Genomic DNA, 27,039 nt, shown 5'->3' on the forward strand with positions numbered 1-27,039 from the left:
TGCACTTTTGATTTGCGATTGTACGCTTATAATTTTGTTTATATGTTTTTTTCATAACCAGCAATGTATATTATATGTCATGAATAAGTGATAATTGTGTTTTAATTATGTTTGATTTTTTAGTTGCATGTGACCTTTAAGGTTTCTTACCACTTCCAGCAATATTTCATGAATGTTACATAAGTTGCCACCAGAAACCTTTCTACACTTTGTCCTTTTGTGGCCAATCAAACCTGGTTCATAAATGTTGGTTGGTTGGTTGGCTTGCTGTTTAATGCCGCACTCAGCGACTATCTCACCTATGTGACTGACCTGGATACACAACCTTATGGTACCTTTTTACTCTGTAACTAAATGTGCTGCATGAGTGAGTGAGTGAGTGAGTGAGTAAGCGAGTTTAGTTTAATACCGCACTCAGCAATATTCCAGCTATATGGCGGTAGTCTGTAAATAATCAAGTCTGGACCAGACAATCCAGTGATCAACAGCATGAGTATCGATCTATGCAAATGGGATAAGATGACCTGTGTGATTCATCAATGTGACAATCATATATTCTATCCACTTGGTAGACTAACGCCTAGTCAGTGAATATATATATTTTGATAGAAACGCCCCAGTGAGAAGGGAGATTGACAACATGAACCTCAGTAAATCTAGACTTGTTTCATTTCGGCATTTAGCTCTGCAGAAAGAGTTGGGTGGAAGGGAAAATATTGCCGTCCAGGGACTCAGTGAGTGAGTTGAGTTTTACACCACAGTCAGCAATATTCCAGCCATATGGTGACGTCTGTAATAGACCAGACAATCCAGTGATCAACAGCATGAGCATCGATCTATGCAATTGGGATATGATGAAATGTGTCAACCTAGTCACCAAGCCTGACAACCCGATCCCATCAGCCGCGTTTATGATAAGCATGGATTGCTGAAGATCAATATTCTAACCCGGACCTTCACGGGTAGACAAGCATGGGTTGCTGAAGATCAATATTCTAACCCGGACCTTCATGGGTAGACAAGCATGGGTTGCTGAAGCTCTCAATATTCTAACCCACACCTTCACGGGTAGACAAGCATGGGTTGCTCAAGATCAATATTCTAACCTGGACCTTCACGGGTAGACAAGCATGGGTTACTGAAGATCAATATTCTAACCTGCACCTTCACGGGTAGACAAGCATGGGTTACTGAAGATCAATATTCTAACCCGCATCTTCACGGGTAGACAAGCATGGGTTACTGAAGATCAATATTCTAATCCGGACCTTCACGGGTAGACAAGCATGGGTTACTGAAGATCAAAATCTCTAACCCAAACCTTCACGGGTAGACAAGCATGGGTTACTGAAGATCAAAATCTCTAACCCGCACCTTCACGGGTAGACAAGCATGGGTTGCTGAAGATCAAAATTCTAACCCGCACCTTCACGGGTAGACAAGCATGGGTTGCCGTCCAGGGACTCAGTGAGTGAGTTGAGTTTTACACCACAGTCAGCAATATTCCAGCCATATGGTGACGTCTGTAATAGACCAGACAATCCAGTGATCAACAGCATGAGCATCGATCTATGCAATTGGGATATGATGTGTCAACCTAGTCACCAAGCCTGACAACCCGATCCCATCAGCCGCGTTTATGATAAGCATGGATTGCTGAAGATCAATATTCTAACCCGGACCTTCACGGGTAGACAAGCATGGGTTGCTGAAGATCAATATTCTAACCCGGACCTTCACGGGTAGACAAGCATGTGTTACTGAAGATCAATATTCTAACCCGGATCTTCACGGGTCCAGGGACTGTGAGACACACTAAACACATGGTAACACCTGCACTGATCAACATAGACCACAACATAATTCAACAAGGGAAGAGGTGATATGGTACGGTACATATTGCTGTACAAGGCCTTTGGTTCAGTCCGTTTCAGTTTGTATGTGAGATATGACCATAATGCTGAAAAGAAAAGAAATGCATAGATTTTGACAAAATGATTCGATTTCTAGACATTTTAGAAAAGGTTTAAATGTTTTAATAAAATGAGGTACGAAAACCGAAAATACCAAATTTTTGGATTGCATTATGGTGTACTGGTACCATGGTATACCATTTCACCCCTAATGCACACTGGATACCCCATTCATGTGCGGAAATAAAATCTTTCAGTATACCTCAGTTATTTGATCTGTCCTCGAGATTTATTGTTTGGATACAGTTAGGCTCCACTCATCAATATTCACCTATGACAACGGTGTGTAAATAAATGAGTCTGTAAAATCCAGTGACAGACATCATGAGCATCGATCCACACAATTGGGATACAAACATCATCAAAGTCAGCAAGCAGGAACCCAATCCTGTTAGTGGCCTCTTTCAACAAGCATGGGTTGACAAAGATCATTTCTAACCCAGATCTTCAACCCCACTGTAATGAGTCAATGAATGAGCATGGATGGTTTTGTGCCGATTTAAGCAATACTCCTTCAATATCACACCAGATAACACAACAAATTGGCTTCACATATTGTCCCCCAAGTGGAGAAGCAAACCCAGATCTTCAGCAAGACAAACGACCATTTTAACCACTGGGCTAGTGCATGGATCAGAATTATTGTAGATAACCTATAAGATACTGCGCCCACCCAGTTACCAGTATCAGGGAATGTGTTGATACAAATATCATATCTAGTGCAGTACATCAGTCCAAAATTAGAAGGAAATGCTTCAGACTATCTCACCTATGTGACTGACCTGACTGACTGAGTTTGGTTTTACGCCGCTTTTAGCAATATTCCAGCAATATCACGGCGGGGAACACCAGAAATGGGCTTAACACATTGTGCCCATGTGGGGAATCGAACCCGGGTCTTCGGCGTGACTGTGACTGACCTGGATACACAACCTTATGCTACCTTTCAACTCTGTAACTAAATTTGCTGCATGAGTGAGTGAGTGAGTGTATTTTAACTCCGCACTCAGCAATATTCCAGCTGTATGGCAGTGGTCTATAAATAATCGAGTCTGGACCAGACAATCCTGTGATCAACAGCATGAGCATCGATCTACACAATTGGGATACAATGACATGTGTCAACCAAGTCAGCGAGCCTGACCACCCAATCCCGTTAGTCGCCTGTTACAACAAGCATGGGTTATCTTGATGGGTCATTTGCTGCATGAAGACATTAAGCAGACTCGCAAGTACAAGGACCAGGAGGACGATAATTGTTAACCAAATATCACTTGATTATCAATAAATATTGGATAAATTACTTTCAGCGAAAATTAACAAAAAAGGTCTGAAAGAAATTAATATATACTCCCCATCAAAAGTTTAGACTCACTAGTGTAAATGTAGCCACTCACATAAATCAACTCTTCTAAACTAGATTTTGCAAAATTTCCATACTGTTTAAAGGTACTGTTTACACATGAACTGATGTATTGTAAAACAAATTCGTAACGTTGAAAAGATTATTATCATGGGTTAAAAAAATGATGAAAATGTTACACCACAACACAGCTGTTCACATGCACGATATTTGCACATGCTTTTTACCAATTTAATGCATGATCCTCGTGCAATTCATCTGCATAAAGTTTGCAGTTTGTTCCCAAAGTTAGTGGAGAAATTCATCTTTGATGTAACCTCACATATATGCATAACATATAGTGAGTGCTTTAAGTGAGTCTAAACTTTTGATGGGTAGTATATTTCACACCATGGGGAATGGTGACATATCTATGTTTCGGGTACTAACAAGACAGAACACTGAACATGATTTAGAAGCAGCCCATGAATAACGACCTACGTTTGTGCATTGTGAATGTTACATACACAGAGGTACAGATAAGCTGCACATCTGCGTAAATTACACAAATATTTATGTGAAAGCTCAATTCCTATTAAGTCTATTGCGTACAAGTACGCTTAAACTTTTGTAAATACTCAATACACTTGATCTAACGTGCGTAGGCACAAAAATGTGATAGAGATTACCGAGGACAGATCAAATAACTGACACTGACTGAGGTATATTGAAAGATTCTATTTCCGCACATGAACTTGGCAATTTGCAGTCTTTCTTATTGTTTCTCATACTACAGATCAAATACAAATACAAACATGTAAACAAACATTGAAACTTTATTATATTTTTACAATAAATGGAAAACTACCCAACTGAGTTTGAGTGGGGTGTGTACAATTTATTTAGTTACTCAAAGAAAATTATGGTCATATCTCATATACCAAACTGAAACGGACTGAACCAAAGGCCTTGTACAACAACATGTACCGTACCATGGTAAGAGCGTACCGTTTCACCCCTAGTGTGTATGGTAGTCAGGAGAGACGGACGTGCACAACTACAACATTTTTAAGTGTAAATAAAATCAATGAAGGGTTTGGTGCATGTCCGACTTCAAAATGTTTAAATATAGATGTTATTAAAAGTTATTTGATGCATTTGGGGACCATTTTGGGGGGTCTTTTTTCAGATTATATTTGTAACAAATTTTGGTGCAATATTTATCATAATTTTCTATTTGTAATCTACACATGTCTCACCAACACATTTTCGACTTTCACTTAAGAAACATAATGACGATGCATCCTCCCTTCAAAAAGGTATTGACTGTTCTATAATGAACACTTGATTTCAGTTTCTTATTTATTCATTGCAGTAGGGGTGGAAATAACCCATTGCCCGACGCCCGAGTCCAGTGTGTTTTTCTGTCGGGCAAGCAAATTTGTATATCACACTGTACCGGTGTCCAGTTGACTTTCCAATGTGAACTATGTTGTTTATTGTAAAAGATCAACAAGAAAACGGACGGTATAGTGGAAAAATTATTAGGGCAAGTGATTTTACATGTGCTACTGTTCCGGAGTACACTAGCAATTTTAAAGTTATTTCCAACCCTGTGCAGAATATCTTATTAAATGGACAAAAGTATCTAGTAGACTAACAACAGACTATAACTTTGAAATTAATCTGCATGTGGATGTCATGATGATCTAAAAAAAACTTTTCATCTCTCGTGAAGGTTCATATTAACATCAAGCATGTCAGCAAAGGGACATCACTCTCACAGCTTGATAAACCATCTACCACTAAAATCCTTACATGGATGAAGATGTGAATTTTAAAGTTAGACAACAAATATTTTGTTTGACCATGTTGAATTAGTCCATAGATGGCAAATTGATGTTTAGTTATTCTTAAATATAAATTGTGGCTTTTTTAGGTGTGAAAAAATTTGGCAATTTCATAGGTGTGAGCAATAGCACGGACTGATTAGTCTAGAGTGTGTGTACTGTATGAATCAAGTCAAACTGCAGCATGGTATCTCAATGGGGTCGTAGTACACAACCGAAACTATTATTTCTGCATTATTTAGGACAGGCATACTGAGTGAGTGAGTGAGTTTAGCTTTGCACCACTTTTAGCAATATTCCAGAAATATCATGGCAGGGGACACCAGAAATGGGCTTCACACATGATCGTGCCCATGTGGGGAATCGAACCCAGGTCTTCACATGACAAGCGAACGCCTAAAACACTTGGCTACTCCACCGCCTCCACAGGCTCATGACCCGTGAAGGTCCAGATTAGAATGAAATTTCAGTAATCCATGCTTGTCGTAAGAGGCGACTAACGGGATCGGGTGGTCAGGCTCGCTGGCTTGGTTGACACATGTCATCGGTTCCCAATTGTGCAGATCGATGCTCATGCTGTTGATCCCTGGATTGTCTGGTCCAGACTCGATTATTTATAGACCGCCGCCATATAGCTGGAATATTGCTGAGTGCGGCGTAAAATTAAACTCACTCACTCACTCCACAGACTGACAGATACAGATACACACACTACACATTGTATATACAATCCTCAAAGCAACTGTTTACAGATGACAAACATTGGGTAATTTGAACATGGGGTAATATTAACAATTTATAGCAGACTCCCTAGGATATGGAATAAATACTTGCAGAGTGAAACAGTGTGTGTATCTATTAAAGCATGAAGCAGTTATCTCCCTTCTATGTTGCTGAAGTGACAGAAGACATTTAATACTTGACAGGTGACAGAAACACAAATAACAGATGTAGACAAAAACGCTTGAATAAAACAAATCTTACTTGCTCCAATGGTGACGAGGTCGGTGGGGAGGCCATAACTTTGCCGAAAATGGTTATACAGGGAAATAAATATATCCATTGTTTTGCTGAATAGCCGTGGGCCATTAGCTTGCCATCACACACAGGGCATCCACAATACACAGGCAGTATCTGATAGCAAAGTCCACTCTCTTCACATCATCACAGGAACATGCGGCCTGCCCATGATAAGGCGGGATATTGTGGAGGAAGCAACAGTGCGATATGTGTCAGCTAAATGTGTCACCTATCTTCACATGCCTCGACACACAACTTAAGTGTGGCCCAATTACGGATATCAATTAGGTGGGTTTTGTCGACCTGGTTTCTTCTTTACTGTTAACTGAACCGAGTCTGTCAACACACGTGCGTATATAACGGTATTATTTCCGGTAAGCGTTGATCAGTCACAAGTTTAATCAAATATTGCCGCAAAGACACAAACTCCGTACATAACGTGCACAATAGTGCGGTGTGTTGATACGCTGTCTTTTGACAGTTTCAAATAACAAGTTGATTTCACCTGGGGTAAGATGGGGTCAATAGTTCGGCTGCACAAACAAGCCCACTCGTTATCACGTGCTGCCGGTTTCAGGTGAAACTCCACCTCAGTCGACGATTGTCGCCCTTCTGACGGTCATGGATCGGATGACAACACGACTTAAGTAAGGTAAGACGGAAAGGAGGTATCTCCTCAACCGTGACAAACTCACGGCAACACCCGGGTAACCAGTCTAGGGCTGTACTCTCGTCCGAGCCGCACTGCGACGAGGAAGTATGATCCGATTGTCGATGTAAAAGTGTTGCTGACGCGATCGATTCAGCCGGTCACATGCTTCCACCCACAACGCCCCATGTACCGGAACAACTTATGTCATGCACCTCTTCAGTCCGGAAATAATCCTTAAACGCTGGATACTGCTCTTTAGTTAATCCTGTAGGTTAATGCTCCAGTCTTATACTGAAGGACGCAAGGAAAGGCCTCACCATGTCATGTGATTCAATAGCCAATACCAGTTGTATAGGGGTTTACAGGCGCCGTTGTTGCTCAACCCTTACTCGTCAGTATGGTATAAATGCTATAAAGCCACAAGGCTGACCAGTAGTTGTTTTCGGTAAGAATTCTCCGTCAATTCGGAAGGTGAATGGCAAAGTTGATGCAACGTGTATACTGGAGTGCCTCACCCGAGGGCGAGCAGCTTCGCCTGCCGCATTCACGACACTCGCACAAAGACTGGCGTGATCGGCACGGAACATGTGCTGCACTATTTATACACCCTGCATACAAATATACGATTGTCGATTCAGACATTATGCCTGTCGTTTGCGGGAACGATTCTTGTTCTAATCAAAGTAACAATACCATATAGCGGTGCGGTATAATATAAATTTGAAAAAATAATTTGACATTCTTTTTCCTATGTGAATGGGTCTTAACTAGCTTGACTCAGTGTCAGTTTAAGATCTTTTACTTCTGTTTCTCTGTTTTAACTCTCAACTGCATATGTGAAAATATTATAAAACTGTTGATCAAAGGCTATATTCCTTAACAAGGTTAATAACTTGTCACAACATCACCACGCTCGGGTAAACAGACACTGTCTAGACACCAGGTAATCACCCTATTTCTGTTTGTCTACAGAGTGCAACAAATGAAATTTGGTTTGTCTACGGACTGGGCGGACACCGTTTCTATTTGGATGTTGGTCTTCATCCGTTATAAAACCTCACTCCGAAGGCAATTATGTAACACACAAACTGAAAATTGAGTAACACGGTAAACGTTGCATTCTAACTGCAGGTACAGTACAACCAGAAATTATTGAGAATTTAAGATTGTAATTTTTTTCACTCATTACTCACGTATTAAATGTGAATATTAGCAGAACATAACTCAGGATTCAAAAACAGGTGAACAGTTAGTTTTTTGTCAAGTCACCATTGGCAGCAATGCAGGCTTCAATGCGGCGGGGCATACTACTGATCAAAGAAGTTAGAAAGTCGTGGTCCACGCTGTCCTAATATCGGACCACCTCTTCTTTCATTTCAGCAATATTTGTCAGATTTTTCTTATTGACACTTTCCTTCATAAGTCCCCAAACATTTTCTATTGGATTTAGGTCAGGGCTATAGCTTGGCCAATCTAATAATGTCATATTTGGGGTCCGAAACCAGGCCTGTGAATGCTTTGAACGATGTTTTGGGTCGTTGTCCTGCTGGAAAATCCAAAAATTCCATAGAACACGTGAGCAGATGGAAGTAAATGTCCCTCGAGAATATCTGTGTACCGCTCACTGTTCATATTCCCTTCAAATACACAGAGGGGCCATGGGCGGATCCAGGAATTTTGAAAGGGGGGGTTCAGAATTCCTCGACTTTTCTGCCAACCCATTGCATGCAGCTCAGTTCTAATTGTCTCCTTACAGACAGCCACAGTTCCCCTATCAATCATATCCAGCCTTAAGTTTTCTAAACTCCTTCGTTTGTTTTTAGAAACAAGAATACCAAGCCGCCTCCTGTCACCGACAGTCAATTTTCTGGGCCTACCTGCGCCTCCCTGGTGCTCAGTGCCATATCCATTTGCAATATTTTTCAAAACACGATAAACAGTGGACGGGTTGCTGAACACCAGTTCTAACCCGGATCTTCACTGGTCCCATGGACTTGGATAAGTATGAGAAAAGAATACATTATGATATATGTGTATATGTTACAGTGAATACGTCAAATCCGTGATTTTGTAGAATCACTGAAAATTTCAGGGATTTTATAAAATTCCTGATTCACTCGGTGGTTTCACAAGATCCCTGGAATTCCTAGGGATTTAACAAAATCCCTGAAAATCAGGACATTTCTTTTTACATATTCCCTGAAATGAATATATCGCATTCTCAGTGTTTGTCTTGACAATACTGCTTGATCATCTTGAGCGAGAGTAATCAAGAGCCGCAAGAGCACAACAAGAGCCGCAAGCACAACGAGAGCCGCAACCAGAACCAGAGCCACAACCAGAACAAGAACTGCAACCAGAACAAGAGCCGCAACCAGAACGCTCTCCATCAACAGACTTTGTTACTGAGAGACACGTCAGTGAGGGCAGGAGGGTCGCAGATTCTTCAAGCAGAGAATGGTGAAACGGAGCAAGATTGTTCTCTCTGAGGTTGCTGTGGGTGGCAATGTGACAATACCAATTCCTGGTGTTGACAGAGGGAGAGCCGATCCAAGGAGTTGTAAAGGACATTACTGACAACGGCATGTCCACACTTGCTGTAAAAGCCGGTGTCATGTGTGGAAAGTATTCACGCAACCAGTTTGATGTGTGTGCCACATCTCTCTACACTATTGCAGATATGTCGACTGAGAAACTTGTATCGCTGAGATCTGCAGTCAAGTCAAAGTCTGTATGTGGTGGACAGGGTTTTGTGAAATCTAACTGTAGTGGCACAAAATCATGTCAGACACAAAGGTGTAAATGTTACAAGGCTCGGGTTATGTGTAACTCGCGATGTCACTCTTCCCTCTTTCAAAAGCAAATGTTGATATATATGAGTGTGGTTTGACTGACGTGACTTTGTTTCAAAAAGATATCACAGAAGGTACTCTGATCCATTGGATGATTATGGCAATTGAACACTGATGCAACAACTGATAGTGATAGATATTGTTTTTGTCACTTGAATTATTGAATTATTTTATATTTTTATAACATATTTATGCAACTATTTTAAATCTATAAAGGTTATTTCATGTCAATGCAGGAAAAAAATATTTTGATTTATTACACGCTTTTGTCTTTACCAATTTCAAGCAGTATTGCCGAAACAAACACTGAGAATGCGATATATTAATTTCAGGGAATATGTTTACAAAATTGTCGCGATTTTCAGGGATTTTGTTAAATGCCTAGGAATTCCAGGGATTTTGTGAAACCACCGAGTGAATCAGGAATTTCATAAAATCCCTGAAATTCACTGTAACATATATACTGCCATAGGAAAGCCAAATAACACACCGTTATACTCTCTTGCGATACAGATAGTCATCTGAAGGAATCGGGTTGTCATAACTAGTTTTGAGAAGTATATATATTTTTAATATTTTCAATGGAAACATGGACTACGTCCAGTGTACTATAAATTGCAACTGGCGAAATTATTGTAACAGCTGGAAGCTCGGAGATGCTGACAGATCAAATATCTTTTCGTTCACACATACAGGTGAAACAGCTGGTGCAAATAATCGATAAGATAACAGATCCCTATAGCTATGTCTTATATGTATAACAACTCATGACTGTCATCAGTGAACTGTATCCCGGCAGTAGGGTACCCTTGTGGTCAACGCGGTCGCTCGTCACGTAGAAGGCCCGGGTTCGATTCCCCACATGGGAAGAATCTCACTTCTGATGTCTCTGGACATTATATTGCTGGAATATTGTGCAAAACCATTATCACCCATTTCCTCATTCATCAGCCAACTGGTTATATTTTTTAACACGTTCGCTCGTCTCGCGAGTACAATGTGTGAAGCTGATTTCTTGTATACTGCATGGCGGTAGAAACCCCAACTAGTCAAATAATTAATAAAGTTATTTTTTTACACGTGGATGACGAACAGACTATTTAACTGATGTATTACAATAGTCTGTTAATGCCGGATTTGATTTCAAAACATACCGTCTATAAACGCACATTAGAAACAATTTAAAACCGATTTGTAGTGACAAATACCAAAATTTACCAAGGTTTTGATCCGGGTTTGATTAAATATTGAAATGCACAACGAACAAGTAATTTCAATATTATCACCCAATGCTAAAGTGAAGCCTGGCAACCAAGTGCATGCAGTGCACAATGGGGACCGTTATGTGACTGAAACATGCGGATGTTGTCTCAGATTGTCCAGATAAAGGTTCACTAAGAGTTAAAACGTTGTTTTTAACAGAGATTTAAAATTGTGAATGTGTACATTATCTGTAATGTAAATACAGAAATGCGGTGTCAGGATGAATGCTGTTCAGAAGTACGTACTCCTTATGTTTTCTATAGGAGTACTGGAAAACAATAAGAGTACACTTAGAGTACTGAATGGAATTTAATGGAGTATCAGTAATCTTGTGTTTTGTTTCATATATGCACCACAACATTGCTACTCTTGTGTAAACAGGTCCATAAAGAATAAAACAATACGTTTTCAGATAAACACATCTGTAAATGATTCTAAGACCGTACACCATTGCTGTGGTGCGTATCTGCTACGTTTTCTAAATTATTTCCTACCGTATCGTGCTTATTTTATATCCGTACATACGCCGATACGGCCCTTATCTGGAGCCCTGTTCAGATAAGAGGAATGCGAATATAGCTTTCCATAAACATTTTCAAAGGCCCGGCATTGCATATACCATTGCAGTAAATATTTCCCTAACCGATGAAATCATTTATTCATCAATGTAGTCTGGCAGTTTATGCTATTCTTTCTTCAGATGCTGCAGTGACACCATCCTCCCAAACAGTAGAGAGAATAAGTTACAATAATACCTTTCATAAAATGATTTTTCAAATCGCAAACAAAAGTTGGGATGCACTTTGTATTGAAGCTACTTGTTCAGGTTTCAGCAAATATAACATGTCTACATATTTACCAGATATATCTACTGTGGAGTGTCACAATGATTCCATAGCATTGTATCCAAGTGGTGGCCCGCACCATCCGGCCTGTGTGACCCGCGAGGTGTTAAATGGCAATTTGTACCAGGCAAACTGAATGAGGTCACGTTGTAATGTAATGACGTCGTATAACAATAGATTACATCAGCCCTCAGCGGCGGGACACAAGTAAGCAGTGTCTATGAGCCGGATTTCGAGTTTAGCTTTGTATGTTCTAATCAATGTGTTTACAGTGAGAATGGGTAATGCGTGAAATAAGCAATTAGTGAACTAATAAACATTTCGGAAAATGGGTCACTCATTAAATGTTATATAATCAGCTGTGACACATTTTTCGTCCGTCATTCCTCGGTTATTTGATGAATGTTAATTAATTCCGTATATGATACACCCGTGATGGTAACACTGGTTTGTCACTAAAAAGCCTGTTTTATCATTGCTGAAATATTACATACGAATATGTGATGTAACTGTTAAGGTAAAAATGCTAGTTTTATCATTGGGAAAAAATCACATATGCGAAAATGGGATATAGCTATTAACTTAGAAAGCCTATATTATTATCCGGTAAACACACACAAGTACAACTGACATAACTACTTAGGTGCAATGCCAACATTGCCATCGGGGGAAACGTAACATTTGTTTGGTTACGAAGACAGCGTTACTATTTATTTAATTGAATACTTTTATATTTGAAATAAATGTGTAGTATTTTTTAAATCAGAAAGCAAGTATTATCGTTCCCAAATATGACGTATGTACACATAACAAATATTTTTTACCTTAACAGTTACATCGCATGGTTGTATGTTACTTTTCCCTAATGATAGAACTGGCCTTTTACCTTAACAGTTACATTACATGTTCGTATGTAATTTTTCAGTCATGATAATACTGGCTTTTTAACCTGGGCGTTATAGCACATGTTCGTATGTAATATTTTCCCAATGATAATACTGGTCTTTCAACTTATCATCATTATTTGAGGTTTTACGTGGACGTCAGGCTGTAGTCTATGTCGCCGACAGCAACTTAACAGTTACATCACATGTTCCGCATGATATATGTTACTAAATATGACACTGAAACATAATTTGTAACCAAATAGTTTTGTCATGTACGTATATTTAACATCACAAGGGACATTCATAGTATGTGAATGTCCCTTGTGACGTTAATTGTATAGTTATATGAACGTTTGTGACATTTACCCAATGATAATACTTTCTTTTTAACTAATTACATATGCCACGTGTATATTTGAGGAATGTTTTCGATGGTAATACTGGTTTGGAAAAAAATAATCAGAGTTGTCACGTCATTCCATCGCGCTGTACATTATTATGATATTGTACCGATACAAACATACAACATGTTCACGTGAGATGTCCTATCAAGAATAACAGAACAGGAATCGTAGAATAATACTAATAATATTCAGGCGACATGTAAAATTATACGACATTCATGTTAAATATTCGCCGTTATATCCGGTTTAGCATCTTGTAGAACCGGGTGCTGTTGTACAAATCAACCTTAGCGCCGAGACTACCTTAAGTCTATGTTAAGGTATGGGAGTTACGGCCACCTTAGCGCTAAGATCGATTTGTACAACGGCACCATGGTAAACAACAGATATTAACGAGTACTTTGTTTGACATGATGTGTACGATCGGCCTGCCGTCTGCATATATAAGTCAACGTGAACGAAGCCTAGGGGTTACACCTTTACGACGACAAGAGCCGAGTGCTTTCAACCTCTATTTCAGCCACCTTCCTCTCCCCTACCATCCACTCACCTGTTAAAAGAACAACCACATCGACGACGATCTTTAAAATGTGGAGATGTTTAGGATTCATTGTCCCTGAATGTTGATAGGGACAGGATTATGTCTCAAAAGACTGTCGTCTCCTCTCGTCCTGTTAGCGTTAGTTGTGCTATGCAGTTCACCCGAATTCTCCCTTCAAGCACGTCCCTAAATCATGACGAGAGTATTTACCTCAGGGGCATAACCTGAAGAAGTAAGAATACTATCACCTTGATTATTCTTAGAGAAGGGAGATAACCGCTGTACCGACTAAGCAATGTCTGTTTTGCTTGAATAACTTGTACCTGCATTGAAAGAATTTCTGTACTCAAGGGAAGTAACTCTTTGGCGTCACAATTTGTTCAGGTGAGGTCAGGTGCCTTATTCATTGAGCGGATCTTGTGCCACACAACCGCTGCAATTCAGACAGTCTATTTATTTGCAGTGTGATCAGCGTGACATACACTCCTAGTTTAAACGACGGAAATATATACTGGCCTTTGTTAAGGGCTAGGTGAGTGGGATTTGTCAGGCCATGCTTGATGGGCTATGTATGTATGTGGAAATCTCACCCGGAGGCGGACATTTGTACTGCAGCCTCTCCCGTCGTGTGACTCATTTGTCCATGGTACGATTGTCCCGATGATCAGGTCATAGTAAATTTAACTGGAGACTCACCATCTTATGACAGGGTGTTAGTGAGTGAGTTTGGTTTTACGCCGCTTTTTAGCAATATACCAGCAATTTCACGGCGGGGGACACCAGAAATGGGCTCACACATTGTACCCATGTAGGGAATCGAACCCGGGCCTTCGGCGTGACAAGCGAACGCTTTAACCAGTAGGCTACTCTTGTCGCCCCTTCTTATGAGAGGGGTATGGGTCGATAAATGATATATTTCATAGGTCAGGTGTCCTATAGTTAAGGCCAGGGCTCACTTGAACAAAGCGATTTTAGCGCTAAGACCGTCTTAAGTCTATGTTAGAGTATGGGAGTGACGATCATCGTAACACTAAGGTCGCTTTATGCAAATGGGCCCAGGTTTCCATAGCCCATGCCAGATTGCATGGCACTGAAGTGAGGGTTTCTACCTAAAGGATAGCTCCAAAGGCACTCAAGTCAGGTTTGCTATAGTTCAGGCCAGGTTACGGGGCAAAGTTAGGGTTTGTTTTGTAGTTCAGATCAAGTGACGGTGTATTAAAGTCGTGTTTTCTGTTCAGGCACGCTGACAGGATTTCCTATACAGTTCAGGGTGCTGTTGTACAAAACAACCTAAGCGCTAAGACTACCTAAACATCTATGTTAAAGGGTGGGAGTTACGGTCACCTAAGCGCTGATATAGCTTTGTATAACGGCACGAAGGCCAGCTGGTTACGGGTGCATTCTGCCCAAAGGGGAGCTCCAGGCAAAAATAGCTCATATGATATTAGTACACTCGCATGTGTGTATAACTGGTTATATTACATTTGTCCTCGCTCTCGCTCGGTAATAACAGGAACTCCGACATTTGTTTCTCAACATTAGTATATGACGCACATGTCAGTATAATACTCTCTATATACCCGTGAAGATCCGGGTTAGAATTGGTCTTCAGCAAACCCTTGTCGAAATAGGCGGCTAACGGGATCGTGTGGTTAGGCTCGCTGACTTGGTTGACACATGTCATTGTATCCCAATTACGTAGATCGATGCTCATGCTATTGACCACTGGATTGTCTGGTCTAGTCTCGATTATTTACTGACCGTCGCCATCTAGCTGGAATTTTGCTGAGTGCGGCGTAAAACAGCAAACAAACAAATCAATAACCTCTACATCCTTCCTACCACCGAGTGGTACTCTGTAGTATTGTTATATTGACACTTTAGATGTCATTGGTCATATTAGCCATAATTATTGTCTGAAGGAGTGAATGATGTTCTTACGTTAAGTTGTAGCCAGACCGCAATATTGCAGCTGTGTCATAGGCGGCACAGGTATGTGTTCAAATCCGGACCACCCAAACCACTGTTAGGAGGTAACGAGGACACACAATTAACATGGTTGCACGTTGCACGTTGCACGTTGCACGTTGTAGCAACTCGGCAGTACTGGAGGCTGAATTCCCTCACTTCCTCCAAGGGAGGACTTCCACGTGCTCGTCCTCCTACACGTCCATGTGTTTGGCCTCCTGTATATTGGTTATCCCGAAACACCAAAGGCGTGCGCTCATGTACCAATTCATTGTGATGGAATATGAGTGAGTGAGTGACTTAAGTTTTACGTCGCTTTTAGCAATATTCCAGCAATATCACGGCGGGGGACACCAGAAATGGACTTAACCCATTGTGCCCATGTGGGGAATCGAACCCGGGTTTTCGGCGTGACGAGCGAACGCCTTAACCACTAGGCTACCCCACCGCCCCGATGGAATATGTAGTAAACGAGAGATAATGAGTTTCATATAGGACATTGCTTTTACGTTTGATACTAATGTGCAAGTATTAGAAATGGGTGAGGATAAATTCTATTTGTGTACAAGCGCTAAATCCTTTCATCACAGTACGCCTCATTTCCAGCCTAGATAGCCAATGTGCATGTTCGTAAGTGTTCCTATCGATTATCCAGACTCTATAGTCTGGAATTTAGAACGGTTCTGTTACCGTATCTGAATAATGGCCCCTCATGCCACCTTATCCACTGAAGGGGCGGTGTGGTAGTCTAATGTTGAAGCGTTCGCTTGTCACGCCGCAAACTTGGGTTCGATTCCTTTACAGTGTGTAAAGCCCATGTCTGGTGTCTACTGCCGTAATATTGCTGGGATATTGATAAAATCGGCGTAAAACTAAACTCACTTACTTATGTAAGAAAACAGGTCAGTTGAAAGGATGAGTTTTCAATGTGCATATTAACATATAGTTAACGTATCTGTACGTATCTAACGTATCTGTACGTATCTAACGTATCTGATTGCCGATGTAAGTACATGCATGAACAAAGACTATTTCCTAGGCTGCACAGAATTCAAAGTGTTAAAACTGTTAGCTATGTTGTACAATAGTTTGTGTTGTATCCCTTCCTACACAGGTGGGAGATCATCCTCCACACATCAACACGGTTTGGTAATGTGGTGTCCGTGTGATCAGAGTGGACATGGATGCGGGGGAGTGCTCGGACAGTGGTCAGGAGCTGCCTGACGGTCAGTACAATACACCAGGTAGCATTATGAAACATGTCATTGGCATGACGAAACACATAGCCATGCATTGTGAATCACCGCCAACATGCATTGTGAAAGCACTGTGAACGTCTCCATCGTGTATTATGAGACATGCAGCCATGTAGAGTTAATCAATCAATCAATGATTTATTCAGTAGAAAGGCCTAAGACCCACGTACATAAAATGTCAATTTAAAAATAATAAAAAGCAAGAGTTGCAACAAATAGCAATGACACTATAGAAAGGAACTGCGTAAAACTAAAACATCCTTAATATAATCTGAGTAAGACAATAAGGGCGAGAGATTACTGCATTGTAAGGAATGAATTACGTGGTTATTATTGATGTACAAAGGTATATTTCTTAAATGTTGTTTTTTTGCGAAGATCATGTGTTAAACATGTAGCTATCAACGAAACATATCCAGCATGCATTGTGAAACATGTAGCCATGCATCTGAAAACGTAGTAATGTAGTATGAAACATTAAGCTATCAATGCATTGAGAAAATCTCCAGTATGCACTGTGAAACATGTAGCTATGCACTGTGAAACATCTCTAACATGCGTTGTGAAACATCTCCAACATGCATTGTGAAACATCTCCAACATGCGTTGTGAAACATGTAGCTATGCACTGTGAAACATCTCCAACATGCATTGTGAAACATCTCCAACATGCGTTGTGAAACATCTCCAACATGCATTGTGAAACATCTCCAACATGCGTTGTGAAACATCTCCAACATGCGTTGTGAAACATGTAGCTATGCACTGTGAAACATCTCCAACATGCACTGTGAAACATCTCCAACATGCGTTGTGAAACATCTCCAACATGCGTTGTGAAACATGTAGCTATGCACTGTGAAACATCTCCAACATGCACTGTGAAACATCTCCAACATGCGTTGTGAAACATCTCCAACATGCGTTGTGAAACATGTAGCTATGCACTGTGAATCATGTAGCTATGCACTGTGAAACATGTAGCTATGCACTGTGAAACATCTCCAACATGCACTGTGAAACATCTCCAACATGCGTTGTGAAACATCTCCAACATGCATTGTGAAACGCAGTAATGTAGTATGAAACATGTAGCTATCAATGCTTTGTGAAACATCTCCAACATGCAGTATTAAACACGCAGCCATGCGTTGTGAAACATCTCCAACATGCATTGTGAAACATTTACCAGTGCATTATGAAACAGGTAGCAATGCATTGTGAAACATGTAGCCATGCGTTGTGAAACATGTAGCCATGCGTTGTGAAACATCTCCAACATGCATTGTGAAACATTTACCAGTGCATTATGAAACAGGTAGCAATGCATTGTGAAACATGAAGCCATGCATTGTGAAACATCTCCATTGTGAATTGTGAAACACGTAGCCATATATTGTGAAACATTACATCATAACACTCAATCACTCTTGTTTGCAGTTCGGTGGTATAAATCTCAGCGCTACCTCATAGCAGTCATCCTGTTCTTGGGATTCTCGCTGCAGAACACACTCAGGTCGAATCTAAGCATCGCCATCGTGTGTATGGTGAGGCATGACATCAACACCACGTCACTGAATGACGTCAATGTGTCGTCGTCGGTAGCTGGCGAGCAATGCAGAACATGGACGAAAGAAGGCGATAATATTACTGAATACGAGCTTGTAAGTTTGTTGTATTAATAGATTCAATACTAAACAGCGGAAACCAATACTCATCGGATGATGCTCCCATTCCCATCTGAGTACATGTCAGTCACTGGGTTGTTTGGGGCGGTGGGATAGCCTAGTGGTTAAAGCGTTCGCTCGTCACGCCGAAGACCCGGGTTCGATTCCCCACGTGGGTACAATGTGTGAAGCGCATTTCTGGTCCGCCGTGGTGATATTGCTTGAATAAAGCGACGTAAAACCACATTCGCTTACTCACCTGATTGTCTGGTCCAGTCTGGATTATTTAGTCTGTCGTCTAGCTGGAGTATTGCTGAAGCTGGAGACAACAAACAATCCATCGATTGTCTCCCCTCACCTACTGTCAGTATTATATTTCTGATGGCTTGAAGCGAAATATGAAATATTATTGCAATACAATTCAAAACGTGAGACCAACCAGTTTCTATCATCTGCAGTGTCCCTTTCCATATACCGGAAAGGGTAAAATAGTGTTGTGCGGGTGTGTTCCGCATTGTGCAGAATTAGGACTTTTTGTAGTACCCGGAAGTAGATTAGACTTGAAAGTTAAAAACACGTGTAGAATAGTTTAGCTATTAGGATCTATATAGGTTGTATCATAGGTGCAAGCAGGCTGCTTCACTTTAATAGTGATGAAAATGATATGAAAGGATCATTGAAAATCTGTATCGACACCAGGTGTTCTCGTTAAGTGTGAGCATGCCCTGATCAACCTGTAGAAACACTTATCATTATTGTAATTATTGTTGTTATGCAGCAAGGCGAATTCACGTGGTCCAAGGAGCTGCAAGGAGTTCTTCTCGGTGGCTCATTCTGGGGATGCCTGGGTATGCTCATTTCCGGTGGCTGGCTCAGCGAACGTTTCGGTGCAACTAGAGTTATCGCCCTTGGTATGATTCCTACTGCCATAGCAACCATCCTGTCTCCAGTAGCTGCGAAGGATCAGCCCTACTTCCTCTTGTTTCTCAGGATCACCGTTGGATTTTGTTCAGTGAGTTTTAATGTTGGAGACGGATCACGTTTCACCGTAATGCCCTAATATGCTGCTGAAAACAAGTTAGAGGACACCGTCTTGTTTTATTGTGACTGTAGTTACTCTTATGATCACAACATCGGACGTTCTTTGTTTTCTTTTAAGTACTACCCGTGAAGGTCCGGGTTAGAATTGATCTTCAGTAACCCATGCTTGTCGTAAGAGGCGACTAACGGGATCGGGCGGTCAGGCTCGCTGACTGGGTTGACACATGTCATCGTATCCCAATTGCGTAGATCGACGTTCATTCTGTTGATCCCTGGATTGTCTGGTCCAGACTCGATTATTTACAGACCGCCGCTATATAGCTGGAATATTGCTGAGTGCAGCGTAAAACTAAACTCTCTCATTCACTCTTTTGAGTACTATGTATCCATTTAATACCACGAGTCGGTATCAATACAACGATCTGCTTCCGCATAGAGGATAGGGTAGTCAAGTGTTTCAAGCGTTCGCTTGAAGACCCGGGTTCGATTCCACACACTGATTGATTGATGGTGTATAACCATGGTATTCCCAATCATGATATTTTGCTTGAATATTGTTAAAAACATACTCAGTCACTCACCCACATGTTCGCTTTGTATTGCTACTGATTAGTATGGTAGTCGAGTGGTTAAAGCGGTGACTTAAAACGACTATGGCCCGGGTTCGATTCATCGCCTGGTTACCTTGTATGAAATCCATTCTTTCTAAAACATTCCGGCATTACACCAAATTCATCCACTCCCCTCATACTTCGTTTTTAATGAAACGTGCTTTTTGTCGGAGGTGAACATTGTAATAGTACTGTGGCTGTTCTGTTGTGTCCAGTCGGTTGTGTTCCCGTCCATTCCGGTGTTCTGGTCGAGATGGGCTCCTCCTGACGAGTGGATGAAACTCCTGGGGTTCTCACTGTCCGGTAAGACGGCGATAAACTGCAGTGTGATCATCATCAGGGATGTTTGTGGCTGGCATTACTTGAAAAAAACATGTTCCTGAAATTATAATGGAAACAAAACACATTTTGCCCCAAATTTAATCACGTCTTTCTCCGTCTCAGGTCTTTACCCACATTTTTTCATAGACAATCTGTTGATATCACTCAGTCAGAAGTGACGCTATCGTTATGGCCATCATTTTCGATAAACCAGTGCATATATTTTCATTCTATCGTAAAAAGAACCGCATGTTACTCAAATACACGCCGAGCCCTGTTTTACACACAGAAGTCTCTCTCCATCATCATTTTTGCAATTAAACACAGGAGTAATATAGTGTCTGAAACACATATACGCCTGGGATTTTATTCGAGGATATATGGTAACCATGTTCCATTCGCTACCATTCGAATCGGACTCCAAACACATCGGAGAACTGCCTGAGTGTTGTTACGACAACAGAATGCAGATATAGTAACCTGTATCATCGAGGATGCCCTCTATCTTCTGTGGTCTGTTTTCAGGGGGAGAGACTGGCAACGCTTATGGCTATCTTCTCAATGGTTTCCTCTGTCGATATGGATTTGCTGGAGGCTGGCCCTCCATCTTCTATGTCACAGGTTGGTGTTGGAGGTGCATTTTTGCACTTTTGAATACAAAAATGCCGAGTTCTCTTAATAAAACGGAATTTATTTAAAGAATTTTAAAACTCAGATAAGGATAACAATAAAATATCTGGAGTTGCTGTATAGTTGGCAGTGATGAGGGCGACGACGACCACGATTATGGCGTCTCTTTAGCTGCATGAGTATTGGTTTCGGGCACAGGGGGCAGCTGACAAAGGTTCCGCTATTTTCAGCACAGTTGCGTCCCAGGGCATGCCGAAATATCATGTTCATGAGTTCGAATCCCATATTCGCTTTTACAATTATTGGTATGTAAGACCCATACCCCTAGCCATGGGCTTCAGTCACATGGTGCTGCTGCTAAAACGTCGTAAAATACCTGACTGACTGACTGACTGACTGACTGACTGACTGACTGACTGACTGACTGACTGACTGACTGACTCATGACTGACTCACTCACTCACTCACTCACTCACTCACTCACTCACTCACTCACTCACTCACTCACTCACTCACTCACTCACTCACTCACTCACTCTCTCACTCTCTGTTAGGTGGGGCGTGTCTACTATGGTGCATCCTGTGGTCCGTCGTGGTCAGAGACTCTCCCAGGCAGAGCAGATGGGTATCGGACACTGAGCGGAGATATATTGAATGGAAGGTCCGAGACAGACTCAAGTCGAAACGGGTAAGACCGAAACTAAGCTAATCATATTGTCTCCTTAAGTGGAAGGTGCCTGGCTTGATTGATGCATATCATTGTATCCCATTAGATCGAAGACGTGATGTCAATCACTCGATTGTTTGGTCCAGATTTCATTATTTGCAAACTGCAGTCATTTTGCTGCAACATTTCTGGATCCGACATACATACATACATACATACATACATACATAAACATACATACATACATACATACATACATACATACATACATACATACATACATACATACATACATACATACATACATACATACATACATACATACATACATACATACATACATACATACATACATACATACATACATACATACATACATACATAAGTACATGTAAATACATAAGTACACACACACACACACACACATACATACATACATACATACATACATACATACATACATGGTACACACACACACATGCACACATACATACACACACACACATACAACATACATACATACATACATACACACACACCTGACACATACACACATACATACATACATAAGTACGTACATACATACATAAGTACATACATAAGTACACACACACCCACACACACACACATACATACATACATACATAAGTACACACACACACACATACATACATACATAAGTACGTACATACATACATAAGTACGTACATACATAAGTACACACACACACACATACATACATAAGTACATACATACATAAGTACGTACATACATAAGTACACACACACACATACATACACACATACATACATACATACATACATAAGTACATACATACATACATACATACATACATACATACATACATACATATACATACATACATAAGTACACACACACACACATACATACATAAGTACATACATACATAAGTACACACACACACACACACATACATACATACATAAGTACATACATACATAAGTACGTACATACATAAGTACACACACACACACACATACATACATACATAAGTACATACATACATAAGTACATACATACATAAGTACACACACACACACACACATACATACATAAGTACATACATACATAAGTACACACACACACACATACATACATACATACACATACATACATACAAGTACATACATACATACATACATACACACATACATACATACATACATACATACATACATACATACATACATACATACATACAAACAAGCGAAACAGAAGTCGTCTGTTCATACTTCGTCATCCTCGGATCCATCACTTTGTTTGTTTGTTTGTTGTTTAACGCCACACTCAGCAATATTCCAGCTCCATCACTTTCTATTGGCTGCCCTGCAGAAACAGAGCACCCCTTGGTTGGCCCTCCTGAAGTCAGGGCCAGTATGGGCGTTGGTCTTCACTCACACCATGGCCAATTTCTTCCTCTATCTTCTCTTCACCCAGATGCCCTCTTATCTGAACGAGGTTACTGGGGTCAACTTTACGTCGGTAACGCAGTCCAAAGGTATACTTTTGTCATCACATTACTTGAGTAGTGTTGGTTTTACGCATTTTAGCAATATGCATTCACCGCGGATTACAAATTTTACTCTTATTTACGTATGTTTGTCGTTGCAGAACGGCGTGTATTCCATGTTGCCATACGCATGTATGATCATCGTCATCAACGTCGCGAGTCACGTCTCGGACTGGCTCATCCACAAAGGTCAAGTTCACGGTGCGAACAACGCGCAGGTTAATGAACTCTCTAGGTAAGCTTTCTCGATAATGTTTCTTGCACAATGCCTGTCCTTAGTGGGTGTGAAACCGAAGTTGTAAACGTAGAAAACCTGCAGGCGTTCCTGTGTGACCCGTGAAGGTCCGGGTTAGATTTGATCTTCAGGAACCCATGCTTGTCGTAAGAGGCGACTCACAGGAGCGGGTGGTCAGGCTCACTGACTTGATTGACGCATGTCATCGTATCCCAATTGCGTAGATCAATGCGCATGATATTGATCACTGGATTGTCTGGTCCAGACCCGATTATTTACAGACCGCCATCATATAGCTGGACTGCGGCGTTTAACAACAAGCAAAAGAACCTGTTCAAAGTGATCTTAAACCCTAAACACTCAGTTGAGGCAAGTATGTATTAGTGGTGGTGCGATTAATTGAAATAATCGAAGATTGGTCGCAGTGACTAAACGACCAAGCAATCGAACATATTTTCTCATAATCGAACTCTTGTTTGCATCAACAATATTTTTCACAAGGTTGCTTTTGTCTGTGTCATTCAATTTAAATTTCATAAGCACGACAAGCTCGTTCCAAGTCATGATTGAATTTATCTTAAAGAATCCAGGAAATCTGTGTTCCTAACATACAAATAATCCTTTAAATATGCAAAATTTGCAAATGGATTTTGTTTAATTTGCTAAAAAATCTAAATTACTACATGTTTTTCCTTTATTTTTTACAAAGACAACAGGAACATTTGTTAATGACGCTAACCAATTATTTTCGATGATTGATCGGTTGTAATGGACGAATCATCAATTATGAGATTTTAACCAATTCCCAACACTAGTATGTATATGTAGATTTAATTAAACTCAACAGGATCTTTATGCTTTGTGCTATAAACGTAAACATAACATTCAGGAATACTAAACATGCAATGTTCATAGGATCATATCAAGAGATCTGGCTGTTTACTTTTAGGTATGTTTGGATCCGGAACCTTGGTGATCATCCTTGCGCAGGCGCATTGTGGCTGGGAGGGGATGTCGGTATCGACACTCTGTCTCACCTTGGCGGCGTTCGGCTTCTGCTTTTGTGGTCACATATCGAACTTTGCTGACATCACCCAGGCTCACTCTGGGACTCTGGCCGGGGTCTCCGACACAATAGCCACCCTGTCTGGCATCGTGGCACCTTACGTCGTCTCTACATTGACTCCGAATGTAGGTACACATAATTAACGTTAGTCTCCCATACTGTGAGTAGATATACACCGGCGTTCTCTTAATAAGACCTCTGTTAATAAGTCTCTTTTTTCAGCCTGAGTAAACACAAAGACACGCGCAAGCAAACACGCACGCACGCACGCACGCACGCACGCACACACGCACGCACACAAACACACACGCACAAACTGTTATTCTTCGTCTCATAATATGAAATGGGTCTACCTCTTTCTTTAACAAAATAACCAGGGGCGGACACAGCTTTTTGAGAAAGGGGAGTGCACAGTTCAGAAAGGGGTAGGTTGGGGGGTTTGCACAGTTCATTTTCACCCCTGTACACACCCCACACACCCACCCTCTGGATCCGCCTACGATATCCCGTGTAGATCCGAGTTGACTGATGCCACGATTTCTTCTATAGGGTTCGGGTTCCGTTAAACCTACTATTACTCCTAAATCCATTCCCGCATTATCGATGTTGATGTCCGTTATTCGCCTGTTTAGATCTGAGACATGTTTCTAACTTGAATTTTCTAATTATCCAGAATCGAGAAATGGCGAAGCCAAATTTAGAAGTCAATAGGAGATATAAATGTTAGCGTGTGCATGTTAAAACATGGTTGTAACATGTTTGGATCTGTAGATGTGGCATTTCGTATATATTTCAGCGCACGAGAGAGGAATGGCAGAAAGCTTTCTATGTGGCAGCTGGGACCAGCTTTGCAGGAGGGCTTATTTTCGCTCTGTTCTCTGACGGAAAGCCCCAGCCCTGGGACGTTCATGATCGTACGACGCATACAGTCAAGGACACGTCTGAAGCGGATTGTCCACGAGATGAACTGGGCATGTCAGAATGTGCTGTGGCAGTGTCTGATAATGTTGCTGACGCTGGTGTTGAACCTGCAGGGACGTCAGCGCACCTGATAAACGAAGGGGACGCGGGGTTTGATGAGGGACAGAACATGGTTGATGGAGACACGGGGCAAAAGTTCGCGGAGGATCAAGGTCAAGGTCGAGGATCGGTTAAAGATGAAGACGCGTTGAACAAGCCCCTGCTCAGTCAGCCTAGGGAGAATGATGTTTAGTGTTGGAGAGATTCGAACTGAATCCTTATCAACGTCCAGTACTTGTAACTGGTCAGGTAATGGCACGGTTACTGGCAATGTGTCCAGTATGTCCAGTATTGAGTCGGACAACAAGACACTGTTCTGGTATGTTTACATGTGAAACATATGTATAGTATGGTGTTTATTTCACTGACGCAAGAGAAGTATGACAGAGCTGTAAATCCTAATACCCTGTGGTTAGAAGAGGACTCCACAAACCTCTGACACAATGGGTCGGCTGATCAGGCTCCTTGAACATCACCCCCATCCCCATTATCACGTGCAGCACGTTGTTCATATGAAATCACTGGCTTGTCTGGACCACATTCGATTCTACTGCAGACCGACTACTTATAGATGGAATATTGGCGAGTGCGGCGTTAAAAACAAACAAAACACATAAACAAACAAAGTTGTGTCGAACTTACGATTGTCTCGATGAAAAGGCCGGTGGGGTAGCCTAGTGGTTAAAGCGTTCGCTTGTCACGCCTAAGACCCCGGTTCGATTCCCCATATGGGTACAATGTGTGAAGCCCATTTCTGGTGTCCCCCCGCCGTGATATTGCTAGAATATTGCTAAAAGCAGCGTAAAATAAACTTACTCGAAAGAAAAGAACGCTCCCTCTATAGTTCTTACGTAGTCATCATTTTGCGGTTGTGTCAACCCACGGATAACTCGAAGTGTTTGTCAGACACCTGCATCACCACGGACGTTCTTCTCATATGAAACTGATGCGCATTGACATGACTGTAATACAGTTCAACACGGCTGTTAGACACACTCACACAACATCTCCTGTCGTGAAGAGTTGAGTTGAGTTGGGTTTTGCGTCACATCGGCATTATTCCTGCCATATAGTGACGAGAACAAGTTTGCATTAGTAAACATTGTAAGTACATACTCGGAATGAGTTTTATTTCAAAAACATATATTCATTACATTGTCATTTAAAAGCAGAAAAAGTCATAGCATCAAATTTAAAGGCAGGCAATTTGTTAGTCACATTTGACAGTTACAATTTATGATACAGATCAACTTCCCTCAGGTAGTTCACTATCAGATGAGTGCTCACGCGGGATCTTTTAGGTTTGTTGCATCATAATGTGAGTCCCTTGCAGACGATAAGTCCATGCATTCAAGCAGAATATGCTTGATGGTGAA

The 27,039-nt window shown here is 41.1% G+C and overlaps 2 protein-coding genes across 2 annotated transcripts in view; one reads left to right on the forward strand and one right to left on the reverse strand.

The window, feature by feature from the left end:
• LOC124259585 (phospholipid phosphatase 1-like) overlaps positions 1–7,406 on the reverse strand; it is a 20,653-nt gene extending 13,247 nt beyond the window's left edge. The window contains exon 1 of the mRNA XM_046693740.1: positions 6,150–7,406. Within this exon, the coding sequence (XP_046549696.1) occupies positions 6,150–6,228 (79 nt within the window). The 5' untranslated portion in view covers positions 6,229–7,406. The remainder of the gene's footprint in view (positions 1–6,149) is intronic.
• On the forward strand, positions 6,703–26,502 carry LOC124259567 (uncharacterized transporter slc-17.2-like). Its single transcript, XM_046693720.1, has 11 exons — positions 6,703–6,837; positions 16,712–16,823; positions 18,294–18,517; positions 19,299–19,532; positions 20,388–20,475; positions 21,019–21,114; positions 21,678–21,811; positions 23,165–23,314; positions 23,444–23,577; positions 24,527–24,768; positions 25,440–26,502. The coding sequence occupies exons 2-10, from the start codon at positions 16,778–16,780 to the stop codon at positions 24,663–24,665; spliced, it is 1,245 nt and encodes a 414-aa protein (XP_046549676.1). The 5' UTR covers positions 6,703–6,837; positions 16,712–16,777; the 3' UTR covers positions 24,666–24,768; positions 25,440–26,502.
• The last annotated feature ends 537 nt before the right edge of the window (positions 26,503–27,039 follow it).

This window comes from Haliotis rubra, unplaced genomic scaffold (genome assembly GCF_003918875.1).
Source record: "Haliotis rubra isolate DU_JTF1 unplaced genomic scaffold, ASM391887v1 Scf73, whole genome shotgun sequence".
NCBI lineage: Eukaryota > Metazoa > Mollusca > Gastropoda > Lepetellida > Haliotidae > Haliotis > Haliotis rubra.

Coding starts and splice junctions, on each gene's coding strand:
- LOC124259567 (XM_046693720.1), top strand. CDS start 16,778: ATGGATGCGGGGGAGTGCTCGGACAGTGGTCAGGAGCTGCCTGACG. Junction 21,812..23,164: donor ACAGACTCAAGTCGAAACGG/GTAAGACCGAAA, acceptor GCTGCCCTGCAG/AAACAGAGCACCCCTTGGTT. Junction 23,315..23,443: donor CTGGGGTCAACTTTACGTCG/GTAACGCAGTCC, acceptor TTGTCGTTGCAG/AACGGCGTGTATTCCATGTT.